Raw genomic sequence first — 20,255 nt, 5'->3', positions numbered from 1 at the left:
CTGAAGTGTTGTATGGGGATTGCATGTAATAACACTTTCTAAGGGTTATGTTGAACATCTTGGTCATTATCACTGTCACTAGAAAAACAAAAACCTTCACATACAGTAAATCCAGCATGTGTAAAATAAAAATCATTTTGGTTCTTGGAGCAGTAGTGCTCTAAAGCAGTTTGACCTAAAGCACATTTATTTTCGTTAGCCCCACTAAATCTTTGATATACGGGCTTTCTAAAGCCTTCAAATTAAACACTTCATCTTCTGTCACCTGGTAACATTAAATGAATTGAAGCAGAGGTGCAGAACAGGCTAGTCTGCAACTGAGTTATGCAGACTTGTTTTTTATTAAAGTACACGACTATTACAGTTCATCTAAGGAAAATTTCGAAGTATATTAAATAGCTTTACTATGGGACTACCTGCAATGCTGTTGTCTAACAATTCAGGTGTTATCAGTCATGCTTTTAAATCCCAGGGGAAACATCTAGAGAATATGAAAGAGATTAAACCTAAAGAAATTTTTCCTATAAACTAAAGCTTAAAAAAATTAATATCCCTTCTGACATTTTTAGTGTCATTTTATAATTCCAAAGAAGAATTACTACTAGCTTCATAACAGAGCTTTAAAAATTCTACAGACACATTGCTGTTTTCTTTCAATTTTGTAAGATTCTGATACTCAGAGGATTGTAACTGTGAAATGAGAACCCACACCATCTTTTAAAGTGGATTTTTTGTGGTCCAAGGGGAAGGAAAACATGAAATCTTATGCAAGCAGGCTGAAGGAATGAGAAAGGGCTTCAGCCTTGGACTTTTTATTCTTCTGGTGCATATGTACAATATTGATGCAGTAGAAATACACTTCACATGCAAGTTTTGTATTCTTTTTAAGTGTCTAATAGATCTTTGCTATGTATAAGCAGTAATCTTTTAAAATTTGAAAGTTTACCTTATGCATTACTATGCATAGAGCCCTCTCCATGTCCATGACAAGGTTATAAATGACACGTTAATTATGACTTTAGCATGCCAGTGCTACACCACTACAACTACCTCTTGTTTGTATAGAAAATTTCATCATGTCCTGCTGCAAAATCACTCCTGTATTTCCAGTGACAGGCTTGATTTTTCCCACCCAGCCGTATTTCAGTCTCAGGTTCATCAAACCTTGCACAACATTTGACACTGAGCTTTTCCCAGAAGTTGCAGCACTGAGACTGGTGGCCGGGGCTTTCCCAGCCGCAGGATTTCAACTACTGGTCTCCCCAGAGGAGAGCAAACTCCCAGAACAGAAGCAGAATTTCTCTTCCTACCTCATACACCCTCATCTGTGTTTAAGCTTATCACTGCAGTTGGTGGAGGGCAATGGGTCTTTGATTCATCTGAACAGCTGTTAGTACTCATTTTCTGTGGGAGTAAACGAGATTCTGGGGGAGGCTACTGCCATGGGAGGATTCCAAGGGCCTCCTGATGGCACCACCTCAATGATGGTGCCTACCCCAGGTGAGCCTGGAGCCAGACAAGAAGCTTCCCACCATCTTTCCTGCTTCTTTGCCAAAAGCTGCAGGTTTTATAAATTGCTTTTCCTACTGCACTGAAGGGGTCTGTAGTTGTGAGTCAAAACAGACTTCTTATAGGCCAGCCTGGGCAAGTCAGTGTTAAACATCTTCTGGTCACCAGGTGCCACCAGCCAGATTAACAAAGGGAGTTTCTTCAGAGCTGACACAATGCCCCTGGGCTGTTCATCACAGCCCTGAAAGCTTTATCTCGGACACAGCAAGCTGGGAAGCTTCAGGACTGGCCGGCTTCAGTTTTCACACCATGCACCAAAATCCCTCGGGCACCTGTGTGTAGAGGTGACCACCACATGGGCGCAGCACCCACCACCTCACTGGAGCTTGCTTGTACCTCACGTCTCTTCAGGACAGAGACCCAGAAAGCTGAGCCTGAAGCGGACAAACTGCAGCATTTGCTCCTCACTTGCTCTTCTGTTTTGCTGCCTTTGGTGCTAAATTATTCTCCTTTCACCTGAAACACTGCTGATGTAAGGGAGGGCCTGGCGCTGCTCAGAGCACATGCTATTCCCAGACTTGACCAGGGCTCATGGCTCCAGCAGATTTTCCTCCTCTTCAAGGTAGCAGGAACTTTCTTGGTTATTTCCCTGCCCTCCTCTTGCCCTCATGCAAATCCCAGTGGAGTTGATGTCTTGAAACAGGTCATTAGGTTATGGCCATGACCCCAGCATGCAGTCATCCAAGCTTTGACTGGTGACTGGCTCCCAAAAAACAGAGTGTAGGAGGATCAAAGCCTCACTAGGAGTTTTTTGTTACGTTCACAAATTAGTTTGACTATTGCCTATTTTTTTAATGCTAAGTCAGTACTAAAAAAATGGGTTTGGAGCAGTTTTACTGTAACTGTCTTTTAACTGACTGGACTTTCTAACCACATGCATGGCCTCCCTTCTACAGGCAGGAGGGCAGGCTGTGACATTAATACTTAAATTTTCTGCATATAAGGTTTGTGTTTATTTTTTAGTGCAACTTTGCTTGGCATATACTCTTTCTTTCTTGGTCTCTGTGTGACTGCATCCACTATATTTAGCAATAACCTTCTGCAGAAAAAAAAATTAAAAAGCAGCAACTTACTGAATTATAGCAAGCTCGTTTCCTACAAAAGCTGTACCTTGAAAAAGAAGATAGCATGATAAAAACTTCAGCCATGAAATTCAGTAAGGGAACAGAAACATTGCTGTCAAGAAGCGGAAAATGTGCTTATGTAACGTTTATCTGCAAACGGTTACAGCTGCTGTTGATGTTAACTGCTCTGAACAGTTCATGGAAGAGCTAAATAAAGAGCTATTCTCACTAGCAGCTGTCCAAAAAAAAAAAGATAATTTCCTAATGCATTGGGCTGAGTGCTGGTATAAGGGGTATTAAGAGGTTACTCTGGATTTACACCATCATCACCAAGAATACAGTTATAGCTTGGTCTAGTTAATTGTCCTGACAAGGATGTAGAGCTGGCCTGGTTAATTAATTAGACCTGTAAGGGAAAAGGGGGTTGTGTGTGGAAGGAGCTAATGCATTCAGTTATAATGAGCTACTGTTGCAGCAGAGCTATCTTTTGTAGAGAACAGCTCTATCTGTGAACAATGGCTTATTCTAACTGAAACAGGAACTTGTGCCTTGCAATATTTCAAAACGATTTGGAACATTCATTTTAAAGGGTGTGTTTTCTTTAAGCAGTAACAAATACAGTAAAACATTTTTAGAGGTTGTTTTTCAGCCAGTGATCCTAAAGTGTTTCACAATTGTAAATCACTAGAGCCTGTGCTAAGTAGGAAGATTCATTTTGTAACCTCCATTTCATTTATGAGATAATAGAAGGAGGACCTGGATCACATTTTGATTTGAAATCATGACATTGCTCCTCTGTAGGACCCATGCCTCCATGGGGCATGCACTCAGACAGCAGCACTAACAAGTGCTCCTGGAAAAGTAGTCTGAATTTAACCAAAATAAGATAGAGCAGAATAGATCCAATGTCTTTTGATCAAATATTTAGGTGAAAGGATCATGGTGTCCAGCTTGTCCTGCTTTGAATTTCTGGAAGGAGCTGCCACTGGTCTTCGGCAACCAGTGCCAGTATAACGATTAGTTAATAAGCACAGGACTTGCCTACCAATGCTCAAGATGTCAGGCTCCCAGAGAGATGTCCTTTTGCTAGTTTGTGTCAGATACAAACCTGATGTGTACAGAAGAAAAAACAGCCCACACCACATACAAAGCTAAAAGCAAATCCCCCTGCCCTCTGGTGAATGTTTGGCAGCTGAGTCTTTGCAATGCCTATTCCAGCCGAACTTACTGCAACTGGTTATTGATGCAGAGAGTTCCTGATTTAATAGATCACAGAAAGTTTTGTAAGCTGTTTATTATAGAGTGCACTTATTATTGAATGGTTCTTAAATGACTCGTGAGATTAATTTACAGTTTTTTGCTTTTTTTTTCTTATGCAGCCTGCTAATTTTCCATACAAGGAAGAGATTATGTCTGTGAACCCTACGTGTCTGGTTGTGATTATTCTCCTTTTCATAAGTATCATTTTGGCTTTTAAGGTAAGTGCACTACTGTGTATAAAGTCTACTTCTGGTCATGGGTGGAAAGTTCCTTGCTGGGAGGCCTGGCTTTAGAAGAGATTCAGGGAACTTCAGACCAGGAAGCCTGACAGCTATACAAAGCAAAGTGATAGACATTGTGGAAAAAAAAAAGCAGAATATCTCACAGACAAACAAATAAACATATAGGCCACAATGGTTAAGTATGATGCCTGTAGGAGGAACTCAGAGCACATAAGTCCTTTGAAGGAGGAGGTCACCCCGTGGCCAAGGGAAACCCTGTTGATACAGACTTCTTGTTTTTTTCAAAAGGTGTTTGCCAGAGTCTCTCATCGAAGGCTTTAAAAAACACTCTAAGATGTGTAGGGACATGAGAAAATGTCATCCCACAGGCTGTAGCTAGGAAGTAGCGAATAAGGATAAATTATCAGTCTCCACAACAGTGAGACCCATGCTGTTCAGTACATTCATAAAAGATCAGGGAAGGGGAAGGAAATCTAACAACCTGACATTTTTTGCAATGTCATTCAAAATAAGGAAAACATTCAGCCAAGAAAGTTTTGCAGAAGGATCTCACGGCACTCAGTGGCTGAGCAATGAAATCGCAGAGAAACTCAGTGGTGATAAATTCTAAGTGGTGGGCACAGGGGAAGCACAATCTTGTTTCACAGACACTGCAGTGGACTCTGAACTAAGTGTGATCACCTGAAAAAGGGATCTTATAGCTGTGATAGGTAGACCTGTGAAAATATTAGCTTACTCCTCAGTTTTGATCAAACAAGTAAATCAAATGCCAATAACATTAAGCAACGAATAGAAAAAAAACAGAATTCTAAAGATTTATTTGCCAGTTTGCATACCTACCGGAATCATGCATTCACTTTTAGTGCTCTATCTCAAAAAGGATGTTGTAGAGCAGGTAAATAGATCCAAACAATTGGGAGGAACAGCAACACAAAGGACTGTCACACCAGGCAGCAAAAGGGCACAGGGAGTGATGATTTATTTGCTGTTATGCATACCTCACAGATGGGAGAGCTGGAGGTGACAGGTACCAGACGAAGGGGAGATGTAGCATCACCCAGTGCATCCAGAAATGGTTCATGTGAAACCAACACCCCCAGGTTTGTGGTCCAGAGATGTCAGCCCCCACCTCCTGTGCAGGGCAGAAGTCCAAAAGGAACTCAGAATAAGATCAGACAAATCAATGTATGAAAAGCAACCACCTGTGGCTCAGCTAGTCCCCTGAGCCTTGGACCTCTTGGAAAGTATGCTGGCATGTTTGCCCCCTTCTTGCAGCCTTCTGCAAGTTTCTCATAGCGCAGTGCTGACGTTCTTACATTTCTCATGTTGGGTTTTATTTCAGAATAGTTCTTGCTCTTTCTGTGCAGAGCAATTATGCATTAGATTAGAGAGGTCCCTAAGAGGCACAGTGACACCAGGGATGTTGCTCCCAGACAATACATTTGACAACATGAACAGGGAAAATTATTGTGACAAAAGAGGTAGATTAGATTATTTAAGCTACTTCAAAATTGAAAAAACCAAAACAAAACAGACAGGGTACTTTAAGGTGCTGTGGAAAATTATATTCTCTTTTCTTCTGTGATTTAGAATGCAATTTAGCCTTCTGGCTTTATATGTTCACAGTTATACAGTTGGTTTTGTTTGCACCTTTAAGAAATATATATGAATGTAATAAATATGTAGATCCATCAAGTGCCACAAGGGATGTGCTCTTTAAATTTCTCAGAAGCAAGCATTAGCTCATTTTTACACCAGGTGGGTCTGGTATTTCATTGACTAAGTATGGCAAGGAAGTCTCAAGCCTATAAAAAAAAACACAACTAAAATTGGAATGGCAAAAATACTGCAGAAAAAAGAAACCTGTGAAATTATTAGTGCAAAAGACTAATTTAGTTTTAAAGTGGCTAACACATGTTTTTTCCAAGAGTATATGTTGCTCATATAATGCTCATTCTAGCAACATATTATGCAAATGAGTCACAAAAAATATGACTCATACAGAAACACATGCTAAATTCCAGTTAGCATTTTCATTTGAATTTCTTGTGTTCCAGAAGAGCCGCTATGCAGATTTATGAAATCTGCTCCATGAAAAGAAAGCTGGACATTATCAGATGCATCACACTTTATCACTGATAGACTTAACAGATGGTACCACATTTATATACTGAAACTGAAAAGGTATTGTGCATAAAAATATGCCTGAGCTCCCTCTCCCTCTGGAGTTTGACTAGAAACAGAGAGAGGAACCTAAACATTGCAACCTAGGAGAAGCTACAGTAGAAAAAGCTGCATTCAGCTGGTGGGAAATATCAAACAATCACATGATTCCTCAGAAACATTTTGCATCATAACGCTTTTGTTTTGGGAGAAGCTACACGCAAAGGAAAACACTGCTGAGCAGAAATCAAGATATAGCAGTGTTAGATGGCGGGTTTGTGCTTTGCAGACGTGGGATTGTGAAAAGGGAAGGGGGACAAGAGAGGGTAGTAAGAAAGCAAGCCAGCTAACCACACACAAACACTTGTCTGTTTAGTCCTTAGGATTTACTTGGATCCAAAGCAGCTAATGGATATTTCAGGTGGTTTCATGCAGAATCTTTTTCAGAGTAGACCAAAATGTGTTATTCCATTTACTGTGTTTGTCTAGAAACTGAACCAGAGTTACATACCATGAAACATAGGTGTTTCCTATCTGGTTGAGGAAAGACATCAAGCAGCACAAGTATATTTATATACATGTACACAGGACTTCAAATGGCATATAGCCAACACCAGTGTCTTTCAAAATGCACCCTCCTCTGCAGCTGGTTTGGGGAACAGGGCTTTGGTTTTCTCTGGCCAGTCCCAGATGCTGAAACAGAACGGTTGAGGCCTCAACCTCCCCCTCCCCACCCTGGGTGAGGGCCCTCAGGCCCAAATGAGCTAGGCTCAGGTGAGCACAAACACAAACAGAATAAACCTTTCCCCTAGGCTGCCCTGAGCGCTCTGCAGCTGCAGAGTGCAGCCTCTTTTTCTTTTCCTTTTTTTGGCCTTTCTTTTTCTGGAAAGGAGGTAGGAAGAGGTGGTTGCCAGTGGGGCAGCCGAAAGGTATTCCAGTTCAGTGAGATGAGCTGCTCTTCAGCAAACTGAATATTAACCCTAGTCTCCATAATATGCCTATAACCTGAGTGTACAAGGCGTCGAGCCTGGAGATGAGTACACACTGCATGTCCTGGTGTCCTCAGCAGATGCGAAAGGGTAATGCAGAATGAAGCTCTGTGCTCACCCTAAGAGATTTCATGTCTCAGCCCAGAGGGATGCCTCCTGGCAGGGGGAACCCTGACCTGCAGCACATCGCCCTGCTGTCTGCTACATTCCCACCGGGGTGATGGAGCAGCAGTCAGGACCATGAACACAGCCCCAACAGCCAAGCTCTGATCCCCACTTCCAGGAATGTCCAACACAGAGACATGAGGTTGCCATGAAATCCTGGTTCAGGTCCCAGCACTGGGCTTGCTGGTGGCAGGGTCCTTATAGGAGAAGCATCTCTAAAGCTGTGGTCATTTGCTTTAAACTACATACCCCACTGTGTGACTGGGACCCAACAGATGATGTCCTGGCCCATACCAGGTGCCATTTAAAGTGTTGCGGGCCAGTGGTTTGGTTTGACATCATTAATTATTTTCAATCACAGCATTTCTTTACAGGTATAAGGAGTGGTTCTTGTACAGTGATATACTCACAAGATATACCTTCTAGTGTGCTGAGAAGATGGATTTAATTGCAGATTTCATCAGCACAGCAAATCATTGTTTCTTCTTCTGCAGCACCATGTGGAATACACGTGGCCAACTGGTCTGACATTAGCATCTCTCTGAAATCTTCATATAAATTTCAGTTTGTGTAGAAATCTTTATCTCATTTTCACCAATTACTGAAGACCAGCCCAGCTCTGTAAACAGAAAAAAAAAAATTAAAAGCAGCTGGAGAATAAAATGGGACTCGGCGCAGATGGCTCCTAACCCGAGGGGGCTGTGCTGAGTCTGTGGTGTTAGCCCTGCGATTGCTGACAGGGAGGGAGCTGCCCAGAGGGCTGCTGTGACCCAGATTGGCACAGAATTTTCCTTGCTGTGTTACAAGAAACAGCAGGATGTGGCAACCTCTAATTTCCACAAAGATGCTGGTCAGTCAGCTGGTCAGGCACGTGTCTGATGGGCAGAAGTCGTGCAGTACATTACTGTTGTTAATGCTGTTTAACAAGTGCATAGGCAGTAACAATGGCAAGAGGCAGGGTTATAAAGTTTTGTGGGTTTCATTTCCTTAGGGACTCAAGTTGTTTGCCACCATTCAAAGGGGAAGACTGAAAGCTGGTAGAAGTAGTCATGGTCCCTGCTACCACATTCAGCCCTTCCCGCGCACCCGTCCTTTCACGTGGTGGCTCCTTGGGGCTGGCCCCCCCCCCCCCCCCCCCAAGGTGTCTGTCAGCAGCCTGTGCTGTGGTATGTGGGAATACCACTTAGGGCGGATTAGGCTGAAGTAACTTAATGCCTTTTACGTAGGGCCTATTTCAAATGTGAACATTGGTCTCCAGAGAGAAAAACTGATGTATTTATAAGCTGTGTGTCCAGCCACACATTTTAAAGCAGTATTTGAAACCTCAGCCAAGTTTTTCAGGAAAAAAAAATGGTAACTGAATCAGCAATCCCATTTAATGGTGTAGCAGCACCAGTAGAAAATAATTATTAGGTACAAATTTAAAGAAGAAGTTACAGGTTGAGGAAAATGAGTCTCCATGACTCACAAGTCGCAGGCCAGCAGCACATGTCCAAGGCACTTGGACAAGGACATGCTCTGAGCTGCCGCCACTCCCAGCCATATGTGGGTCAGTGTCTCGGGGCCAATTACTTGGTGTGTGCTGGCTGATGACCTCTTTAATTCAAGGGCTAGGACAGACCTCACCCACTGAGAAACAGCCCATGCATGCAGGAGCAGGGCTGATTACAGCTAGGGCTCAGATCTGCAAGAGCTGTAGGCGTTCATTGTGGGGTTAAATGTGTTTTATTCACCACATGTAATGGAATGGGACTGTCTGAAAATAAATCTCCAGGCTGTATTATCTGAAATGGGGCTTCCCTCTGTTTGGATTTTGACAGGAGTATAGAAATTGATTTGTAAACAGGTAGGCTTAATGTAAAGGGTTTCTTATAAAGACGGGCTAGCTCGCCACAGAAATGTACTGTATTTGGTCTCTGTTCTGTACTAGCTCTTATGCTTTTCTTCATGCATAGTATCTGAGCACTGAAAGTTACTGAACTACTTATTACTATTTATAATTAACAATGGCATTTTATTTAATTCTGGAAGTGATGCAGTTCTCCATATATGTGCCTTTACTCCACTTGTTTCAGTAGCCTGGAGCAAGTTTGCATAGCCCACACCTTGGGCTGTAGAGACAGTCTAACCTTCCCTTGAGACCCAGCTCACTCCAGAAGACTTTTTCTCTCTCTATTTGATGGTCAAAAGTATTGTCAAAGTCTGCAACACTTCCAAGTCACTTAGGGTCTGTAAGCTGCTGTAAAGAAGAGGAAGCAAATTTAGTGGATTTCAGCCAGCTCAGCCCTGGTGAAAAAAATGCTTCCTGATCTGCAAATGAGCTATCAGTGAGTCATGTGGCATCCTGAAAAACACAGCTCGTGTGTGACAGCTCTGGCAAGGGAGGAAGCACAGGGCAGCTCAAAAGGATTAGAGGCTTCTGGAAGGTCATCAGTGCAAGTGAGTCACAAAAATATGACTCACTCTGAGACACACATGCAAATCCAATCAGCGCTGGCAGTTGAATTTGCACACGCGAGGTTTGTGGAAGAATTGCTCTGCAGAACCTACTAAGTAAAAATATAAGTTGGGAACTATCAAAATACATTGTTTTCCTCATTACTGTCATGTGTGAGTATGTGGGAAGCAGAAAGCTCCAGAGGGAACTGCTTAGTCCCACCAGACTTGTGCCTGGCATGCTGAGAATCTGACTCTGGCTCTTCCACATGTGTTACTGCCTCCTGCCTTCCTTCCAGTCACTTTGCTCATCTCTGTTGGCCAGACTGGGATCTCTTCTGATGGTGAAGGAGATGATGAATGTGAGCACTTCACGCAAACAGTTAAAAAAAGTGGAGACAACTAGTTGTTTGTCAAGCAGCAGCCCTACCCAGAGCCAAATGAGCTCCAAGAACAGAAACAGTGAAGTTTATGATCTTGCAGTAGGTTGTAATAATAATAATTTCAGATTTCAATAGGAGATTTTACACTGGCAGTTTTTGCTAGTCAGTCAGGAATAGGAAGACCCCATACCATTCCAGTTGTATGGAATACACTGATTTTGTGTCAGATTAAGTGAAACAGACTATAGAAACAATGCAGGTGATACATAAGATTACCACATAGTCATTGGCCAGGCTTCCACACACAAGATTAAGAGGGTTTCCTGTGATTTGCTTAATGATTCTTCAGTCCCCAGTGTGCTTGTACTCTTTTTACTGGGGTTTGCTTCCACTTTCTGATACTGCTAACCCTCATTTGATGATATTTAAACATCCTTACCATAAAAGAATCCAAAACTTGATTCTGTTTACTTTTTGCTGCAGTTCCTGAGACATTCTGCATCTGCAGTACCTTCTCTTTTTTTGTCACAGTCTAACTTGTACCTTAATTTTATGTTGTAAAATTCACCCCTGCTGGTAGACATTATCCCATGCGCAGTAACAAGGTGTCTGACTGCACACTTATCTGTCTCTATTTCTAGAGAGGTCTAAGAAAGCAAGCCAGCATATATGACCTGCTCATTTAAGTAAAATGGAAGTTATATATACAAAATGATGTTACTTTAGCTATATTCAGGCCCAGAGAAACTGCTCCTTTTCAAAACAATTAGCCTACATTAAGTATGCTGTAATATTAAATATCTGGAATAGTAAAATTCATTCAGACAGGTCTAGATTGCAGTACCTCTGCCTAGATGGAGTGGCTCGTAGTGCAACACGAGTACCCATAATCACAAAATGGTTTGGGTTGGAAGAGACCTTTAAAGATCATCTAGTTCCAACCGTGCTGCCATGGTCAGGGACACCTTCCACTAGACCAGGTTGCCCAAAGTCCCGTCCAGCCTGGCCTTGAACCCTTCCAGGGAGGGGGCAGCCACAGCTGCTCTGGGCACCCTGTGCCAGGACCTCACCACCCTCATCGTAAAAAGTTTCTTTCTCATGTTGTCTTGGTTTGGGCTGAAATAGAGTTAATATTCCTTTTCAGGGACTAGATGAGTGCTGTGTTCTGGATTTAGCTTTGGGTTTGGTATGAGGAGAATGCTGATAGCACACTGATGTTTTCAGCTGCTACTGAGACTTCCAGGACTCTCCGACTCCCCGTGTCCTGCCTGTGCGCAAGGGCACAGGGAGCAGGGAGGGAGCACGGCCACAGCACCTGACCCAAATTGGCCAATGAAATATTCCATATCATGGAACATCATGCTCACTATATAAAGGAGGGGTGGTTGGGGAGGTTCTCTCTTGCTTCTGGGATTGCGATTGCGGGATCTTGGTATCTCGGGGTCGCTGGCCGGGAACGGGCTGGGCGTTGGTCAGCGGGTGGTGAGCAATTACGCTGTACTTTGCCTGTTTATATATTTCTTTTTTTTCCCCATCATCGTCATTGTTCTCTTTTTATTGCCATTATTAAACTGTTCTTATCTCAGCCTGCGAGTCACCCTTCACCCCTCTAATTCCCCCCTCCATTCCCAGGTGGGGAGGGGGAAGGGAGGGTGACCAGCTGCGGTGGTTGCTTGCCGACCAGGCTCAAACCACAACACGTCCAATGTAAATCTATCCTCTTTCAGTTTAAAACCATGGCTCCTTGTCCTGTCACACAGGCCTTGGTAAAAAGTCTCTCTTCATCTTTCTTAGAATCCCCCTTCATACACTGAAAGGCCACAGTAAGGTGTCCTTGGAGCCTTCTCTTCTCAAGACTGAAGAAACCCAGCTCTAACAGTATGAGGAACAGTGCTGGGTTACTCACAGAGCCCCTACACATAGTCACTGCAACCAGAAAAGTGACTGTCCCATGATTCTATCGAGCCCACAACCTTATTTATATAAGAATAGAAATGTTTTAACATAAAATCATATGTGGTTTGTCTTCTGCATAGAATAATAAACACCTTTTCTTTGCAGGGTTACTTGATAAGCTGCGTGTGGAACTGTTACCGATATATTAATGGCAGAAACAATTCGGACGTGTTGGTGTACATTACTACTAATGACACTGCGGTAAGGATGTTAGACCACAAACATTTGTCTAATATTATGCATTTAATAGCTTTATTTTATATTAATATCTGACTCCTTAGTTAATCATCTTAATTCCTTTGAGAATCCTTATCTGTTGGTTATATTTAGACTTGAGATTCAACAGACTGGTGTGTTATGGTTACAAAGCACATCTATTACTAAAAAAATGGTTTTATTTTATGCATATAGTCTGTTGAAGAGTATGTGTTGAGCATAAACTACAGTTTACCACGTGGCCCCAGGAATGACCCCCAGTTCTGAGCTCTCCAGCTGTGTGATGATCTGGATGGTGGGGGGACTGACTAGGACCCAGGGATGCTGTGGTCTACACCTGCTGTGAAATGTGGATTTAGCTGTAGAAACTGTGATTTAAAACATTCAACATCTGGTGTAGTGCTTTACACACTCACAGAGAGGAGCTAAAAGGCAACAGAAGTTCTGTGATTCATGTCCCAGCACATGATGGGGTTTGTATAGTAAGGAGACAGAATGAAATGAAGATCAACATGGAGGAAATTAATAAACAGATTTTAACCTCAAAGAATGGAAGGTGTTAGTTCACTTTATAGTAGTTTCGTGCCAACATGCATGTGTGCAGGGCATGACTGCTAAGCAATGTCTTGCTTGTTGCAGAAGGCACTGAAGGAGTACAAGAAGAAAGAGTTCCTGGAAAGAGCTAGTTCTGTTTGCAGCGGTATCTCCATGGAGCTGCTTGGTTCCACCCAAGCTACACGCTGAGGGCACTGTGCCAAACCATTCCCCGGGGTGACTCCACAGCTTATGTCACGAGGGTCTTTACATCATTTATGTAACAGACTGAGAGCAGCATGAACTTGGTCCTTTGGGTCATCTGGGTAAAATTTCAGGATTGCCTTCCTCAGGTTTTCTTAATCATGTGTGGTCTCCACAAGCTGAGGTATTAGACCATCAGCTTTAAACCATTGGAATGAGTGATTCCTGCGCAGCCACTAGAGTTTAGGAAACTATTATTACTTTTACATGAAAGTTGTAACTCTTGGATAGTTACTTGTCTTCAATACCTGGAGCTTTAAGAAAAGCCTAAGAAGTTTTATGGCAACCAAAACATTTAAGTATAAAAATATGGGTTTATTGAGAGCTAAGAAGTATTACTACTTTCTTTACTGGAGTCTACTTTGAATAAAACCAGGAGTTTTAATGTGAAATAATTTTGATAGCTCTTTTGTTGGGCCTGAGGGTAGTTGTAACTCAGCTTCAAACACTGCTAACCCTACAACCCACAGAACTGGCATGCTCGGTGGTGGGAGAGTGTTAGCTGGATTATCTGGGAAACTAAACTTACCATGGCTTTTTAAAAGCTACATTAAAACCACCTGCTCCACTGCTTCCTTTACAAAGTAAAAGACTTTGGTCTTCAGTGATGACTAGTTACCAAAACTCTCAGAGGTTTGCATTTATTAATTAGTAAAGTGCTCTGAGCTGCGTCCTCATCTTTAAAGCACTTGTGTTTCTGTGAGAAAAGGAAGCCCTTTTATCCCATTTACAGATGACATATTTGTGCTCTGAGAGTTTAATTTGACTTTACTTATCTTAATCTTTCAATACAGCAGAGGCAGGTTTTGAGAAAAGCTCTGCATTCCTAGCTAGCGCCCTAACCACTGGACTCTTTATTTCCTTGTTAGATCAGGTCCTATAGAAAGAGCTGTTTGGGAATTTATCATCTAACTTAAAAATTCACCAAAAATTCTTGTTCAGGAGTACAGAAAAGCTCAGGATCAGTGCTGATGGGGAAGAGTTTCTCAGGCCCAGCCAGAGAGGCAGGAGGAAAGTCACTAACAGCCCAGGGTTTGAATTATTTATTTGGGGTGCAGGCAAGCTTCATTCAAATGAACTCATGTCTGACTGCTTCTCTCCAGTCAGGATGAGCTCCTTCATCCCTAGGTGACACAGTCCATCTCAATCTCTTGCACAACCTTCCCTGACAAGCTCCATGGACACCCATCAGCACAGTGCACTCAGGAATGCGATGGAGGAGCTGATGTGCTCCTGAGCAGCCTCTCTCTTTCTTTCTTCTGCTCATTGCTGAGCTTCAGCAAGGAACAACAGATTGTAGGGTTGTGATCATTTTCCACTGTGAATCAGGAGATTGTTCTCCCCGCCCTTCACCAACACAGATCACAGACTCAGATTTTTTTTCTATGTCTACACTGAGAGACATCAGCAAAAAACCCTCTTCACATGACTGTAAAAAAGTAAGCTCAACACACAATTGGATAAAAATGGTTTAAAATGAAGTGTGGAATAACAGGGCTTTGAAAGTTGAGTGTTGAGGATCTCTGAGAGTTTAGAACTCTTGAAGAAACCTCATGAAATTTTGAAATGCTGTGATAGGAAACTGCTGTCTATTGAATTACATAATATTTCCCCAACATTCAAGTGTACTTTTATATTAAAATGGTGGTTTTTCATTTTCCTGATGCTGGGAAACTTCTGTCGTCAGGGCTCCTTCACACCAACATGCCCTTAAATTATAAACTACAAGTTTCTTAAAAAAATGTGGGTCAATCTCTGCCTTCTGCTTTGAAATAAATCTGTCATTTTTAGAATCAAACCTGCTACCTGAATTCCAACAGAGCTGCAGGTCACATCCGCAGGGCATATACTTGTCTTCAGGGATGTTTTTTTGATATATACTTATCATCAGCATTACCTGAAAGAATATCAATCTGTATAAATGGAAGTGAAAATCTAAGCTTAAATATGGGACTGGGCATAATAGCTACAATTTAGAGTAACAAGTTTTAAATATACCCCAACACTTCCAAAATCTAGAGATCAGATCCCAGCTGCTATCTGCTAATATCCCTTGTACTGTATAGTAATTACTGCATCTCATCTACACCCTACATACAAGATTTTTTTTTAAAGTTATTAGAGTTGCAAGTGCTAGACACTGTATTACAAAAAAACATTTAGAATGAAGTTTAGATATGCGCTAGAGTATGGGTTAGTTTACTGCCAGACTTAAAAGATCTGGTTTATGTATTGGGATGATAAGAAATTCAAAAACTTTCTGCAGTTACATAAGTATTTTCAATGAAGCTAAGAAATTTATTACCAGAAACATTTTATTACTGTATCTCACAATTTTTTGGGAGAGCTGTCTTCAAAAAATATCTTAAAAATTAAATGTATACCTTATTTCTATTATAATTTGCACTTGAGGGAAAAAAGAAATTTCTGCCTTCAATAACAAATCATCAACAAATTCACCCATGAATTCAAAATTCTATATCCTTGCAGGATTTATATTGAAAATGGAAAAGGAATGAGTAAAACCCTGCTCTCTAATAATTCTAATTACAGACAATTAAATAGCCATAAACAATTGCATTCATGTTATGATGATTGTTGGGTGCCATTTTTTGAAGGGAGACCCATGTCTGTTGTAAGAAAAGGCATGTCAGCTACAATAGTTATTCTTATCTGTGGTCTGTTAACATCTTGGCAAAATGAAACTCTTGGATATTCCATTTCTAGATAAATACAAATTTACTTATACCTTCATAAAGACCATTATTTTCCCTCTAACTTTTGAACTAGTAGTTGTCTGTTTTACCTTCTCAGAACCCTTGAAAAATATACCTAAGAGTTTCAATTTAAATGGAAATGTGACATTAATGACTGAGATTTTCTCAATAAGAACAATCAAATCCTTAATAGCTGGGATGCTACAGCAGGAGAGATAGGAAGGGTCCACAGTTATTTTCTGGATGCAGCAGCTGTGAACCCTTCCGACATGTTTGGATTACAGGTCACTTTCTTACTAAAGAGGGAAACTTTAATATAGAGTGCTAGGAATTGGTTCAAAAGAGTAAGAAGCTGTGATTGTATATATTTGTTTCTCCAGTCCAGAAAGTTGTTCTGAAAATAATAACCAGATTATATTTTGTTTTACTGCATTTCTTCATTTATCACTGGTAGGGTATGTAAGCATGCTTACACATCACAACCAGATTTGATCAGAATGGGTAACTCCTTAAGCATAGCCATGTGGGCCTGCTTCTTGTTCCTTGTTCCTTGCCTCTCTGTGTCCAGGTAGCCCTTGGTGGGTCTCAGAATAAGTTTCTCCAGTTTCTATCTAAAGCAAGTCCATCATGACTCTACAAATGCATGTTGAGAGTTTACAGCTCTCAACAGCAGTATTCATCTGTCTTTTTCTTGGCTGGTCATGTGGTGGAAATCTACTGATATGTCCTTCCAGGAGATGAGCTTTTGTGTTTTCTGTCCTTATACAGAACTGCTCTGTCAATGCTGGTCACTGGCACTCTCCTGCGTCTGTCACACCTTCTCTCACACTCCTTGTGAGATCCTCTCTACAGACCCTTCTCTGTTACCAGCCCCCAGTTCAGTAATACTTTATTTTAAAAAATATTCACCTGTCTCTTTGCCTTTCTACTATCTATCTAATTTTCATACCACTAAAAGCCATAAGAATAACTTAAGTGTGGACTGACCTGGGTGTGAAATTCCCAGCATAGAAATTTCTAGTTCCCCCTATCAAACTGGTTCTTAGAAACAGTGCTCATAGATCTGAACTGTAACTAACCTGACAGCTACAGTTATTGGCTAACAGATAATCTGATTTTTGTCACTCAGTGTAAGTGGTTTAAACCATCCTTTTTGTAGTTGTGCCATCTGGAACAAACGGACATCCTTCCCGCAGCAAGTTGTGAATGGGATATTCCTGCTGCCCCTGTAAGGCGAGAGGTCCTCCTTCTGTGGCCCTTGATCAAAGTTTGACACCACGTGAACATACCCAACTTGGGTCCACAAACCGACTGCATTATGGGGTGGGGGGACCAACTGGTGTCAGGCAGGGGAATGGACTGGACCCCAGCCGGTGGGAAGACATGACCCTCCTATGGTCCTGGGGCTGATAACGCTAGGACCTGGGGAACCAGCTGTGTACCTTTGGCACAGCAGAGTCACTTGGGAATATGGTATCATCTTCCTCCTCTAAGTGTTTCTCCAATACTTCTCTCCCCATAGTTTCTAGCAGTAAGGTGGCTCCCCTGCAGTGAACCACAGTAACCTGAAAATTATTTTTTCCACTTTCCCAATCTGGGATTGCCTTTTCCTGCCAACTGCTCACGAACACCATGGATGAAGATTATTTTTCTACACTAGTTTAAACTGTGGCAGCAATATCATAGAAAAATTCATCCAATTTGGAAAAAATAGGCAGTGTATGAATGTAGACGATAACTCAAAGTATTTTGTTCTCTGGGGCAGGAAGAGCTCCTTTGTGCTCTTGGACAGCCAGGGGATTTCATTTTGTTTATTTTTAACTCTCACTGAAGCTAATCAATGGAAGTTTCATCTCCAGTCATGATGCTAGTAGGGATAAAATGTAAAGCAGTAAATCTCTCTTTAAAGTAGTATTTAGATTCTTACATACTTTATCAAATCTCTCCAATGGATCCTATCTGACATACATTTACTTAAGTTACTTATTTTTTCAACGCATGCATTCCTTCTGTGGACATGACATCAACTAAGTAGACTGTAATTAATCTGTCAACACTTTTGTTTGCCCTCCCTTTCTCAAAGCAATAGAAGACCTATTTTAGAAGTGCAGAGTTAGGTCTTTTATTCCTGTGGGATGATTCCTCTGAGAAGAGGAAGAATATTCTTTGGTAGTGTTGGAAGATCCATTCTTTGTGTTACTGTGCTTTTCTACATGTGTGGAAGGTGATTGGTTTGGCTATGGTTGGAGAGAAGTACCCTTAGACTCATGCCACTTAAACAGACTGAAGCCTGAGATGGAGCCCAGAGGCAGAGAACCATGGGCAGCAGCTCTTGTTTCAGATAGGTGCTTTGGGACCTGTGATTTCTACCTACTGAGCCATTTTGGGGATGGTAAATGTCAGAGTATAAGACACCTTGGAGGAAAGTCCTGCTTTAAAGATATTTTCCATAATGTGGCATGAAAATCCTACAAACTTGGCAGTGTTCACCAGATAGCTGGTCTTGTGTGGCAGTTTGTATGCACAGCGTTATTACTGGGCCACTAGATCAGAGGGATCTTTTTCCAGTGAGCAGTAACCATGAACATACTTTAAAGTGAGCGAACACCACAAATGAATACCCCTGTCATGACTCATGCTCTGAGCCCTTTTCAGGGCCTCCAACAGAGTCCAGGCGGAGGAGCTCTGACCTTCCCTAGAAGAAACTGTCTGATAAAACAAGAGGGAAAGTAGGTAAAATGGGAGGGAGAGAAGAGGAAGAAGAATCGGAGGCAAGGGAAAAAACATATAAGCAGAACTACCCAGTGCTTGAAGTAAAGGGGCTGATTAGTTGGTAAACACATGCAATAGTCTACATGAGACCTCGGAGTGTGGTTTAAATGCTGGATCTGATTTTCTGCAGAATTATCCTTATAAACATTTCCAGAGCAATGTCTTTAATCAGAGAATCTTCAAAGGCCTCAGGCTCCACGTGGATGCCAGAATTCACATCTTGCTAGTGTGCATGTGCAACATGCGCACTTCCTCCTCTTCTGTTTGATTTTGAGTTGCAGAAAAGTATCAGGACAGTCTGCGTCCGCCAACAAACAACTATTCAGATAGTTCAGCATTTCATAATCTACCTGCAGTGAAGTCCCATCCCTTGTCAGCTGTCCTTTAATCTTAGCGAAGATACTGGGTTTTCTTCTTCTTTTTTTTTTAACTTTTCCATATTATCATCTATACTCGGCTCTTTTTTCCACTGCTTCTGTGCTTATGGAAGGTTTTTACCTTAAAATCCAGCATTTTTTGTAGTCTGAATTGCTTCATGCTGCCTGTTTGTTCAGTTGCTTAGTGCTATTTGCTAATCACACTTGTTGTTATAGGTCTCAGCCATTACTAGGTAGCTGCTGTCAGAAGCCACCTGTGCTGTTTGGAGCAGGTTATTAATGGTGTCAATTTGGGGCAAATATCCTCTTAAATTTAAAAATAAGATTTCCAAAACATTTTTGCTTGTCATCACAGTCATTAAATTTGCTTACAAATTAAATTACAATAAAAATAAAGTAAAATATACAAGTGTATCTATTTTTCCTAGTGGATTTTTATTTTAAACACAAAAACTGTATATATGTTTTCAGCTCAAATATTGGAATTAGAAATTCTAATACATGACATTTTGTAAGAGGTTCACAATAGAATAGATAATAATTAGATTAGAAAGAAGACATGAAATGGGGATGTGTAATCTAAATCTTCCAAATCTTTTTGGAGTCACTAATTGGGAGTGTTGCAGTGTAGGAAGAAACAGAGTTCTTACAAATTCGCAGTGGTTCTTTACAGACCCTTTTTTTTTTCAAACAGGGTTGATACATTACCATCTGGCAGCTGCTGTTTTGTGGCCTTCAAAAAACGACTCAGTCTTCAGTGTAACTCCAAGGATATGTATCAATGTGGCAAAAGCTGATGACAGCTTAAATCCCTGTTGCCAAGGATATATGGGTGTATAAACTGAGCCGTGTGTGAATTTTCCAGGTCAGGCTCGAGCTGTAGTTACACTGTGCAACAAAGGACGGGGAAGGCCAGGATTCACTCAGGCGGGTATTGCTCAAGCAGGGAAACGCAGGAGGGTGCAAGAGGCAAAGTCCCGGCAGCAGTTAGCCCCGCTGTGGCTTTATAGCCACCCCGTTGGCCCACGCTAGAAGCTTTGCGGCTCTGCAGAGCTGCTCTTCCCGGAGGCGGCCCTGCCTTCAGCTCCAGCACTAGCTCATCTGGTATCTCCGCGTCGCCTCCCCTCGCACCGTGCAGGCCTGGCCTT

The 20,255-nt window shown here is 41.7% G+C and overlaps 1 protein-coding gene across 1 annotated transcript in view; it reads left to right on the top strand.

The window, feature by feature from the left end:
* LAPTM4B (lysosomal protein transmembrane 4 beta) overlaps positions 1-20,255 on the top strand; it is a 62,466-nt gene that overhangs the window by 29,358 nt on the left and 12,853 nt on the right. The window contains exons 5-6 of the mRNA XM_042786108.1: positions 4,013-4,111; positions 12,333-12,428. Coding sequence (XP_042642042.1) covers positions 4,013-4,111; positions 12,333-12,428 — 195 coding nt within the window. The remainder of the gene's footprint in view (positions 1-4,012; positions 4,112-12,332; positions 12,429-20,255) is intronic.

Source organism: Tyto alba, unplaced genomic scaffold (genome assembly GCF_018691265.1).
Source record: "Tyto alba isolate M040663 unplaced genomic scaffold, T.alba_DEE_v4.0 Super-Scaffold_9, whole genome shotgun sequence".
Taxonomy (NCBI): domain Eukaryota; kingdom Metazoa; phylum Chordata; class Aves; order Strigiformes; family Tytonidae; genus Tyto; species Tyto alba.
This window is presented reverse-complemented; position numbering and strand designations above follow the sequence as displayed.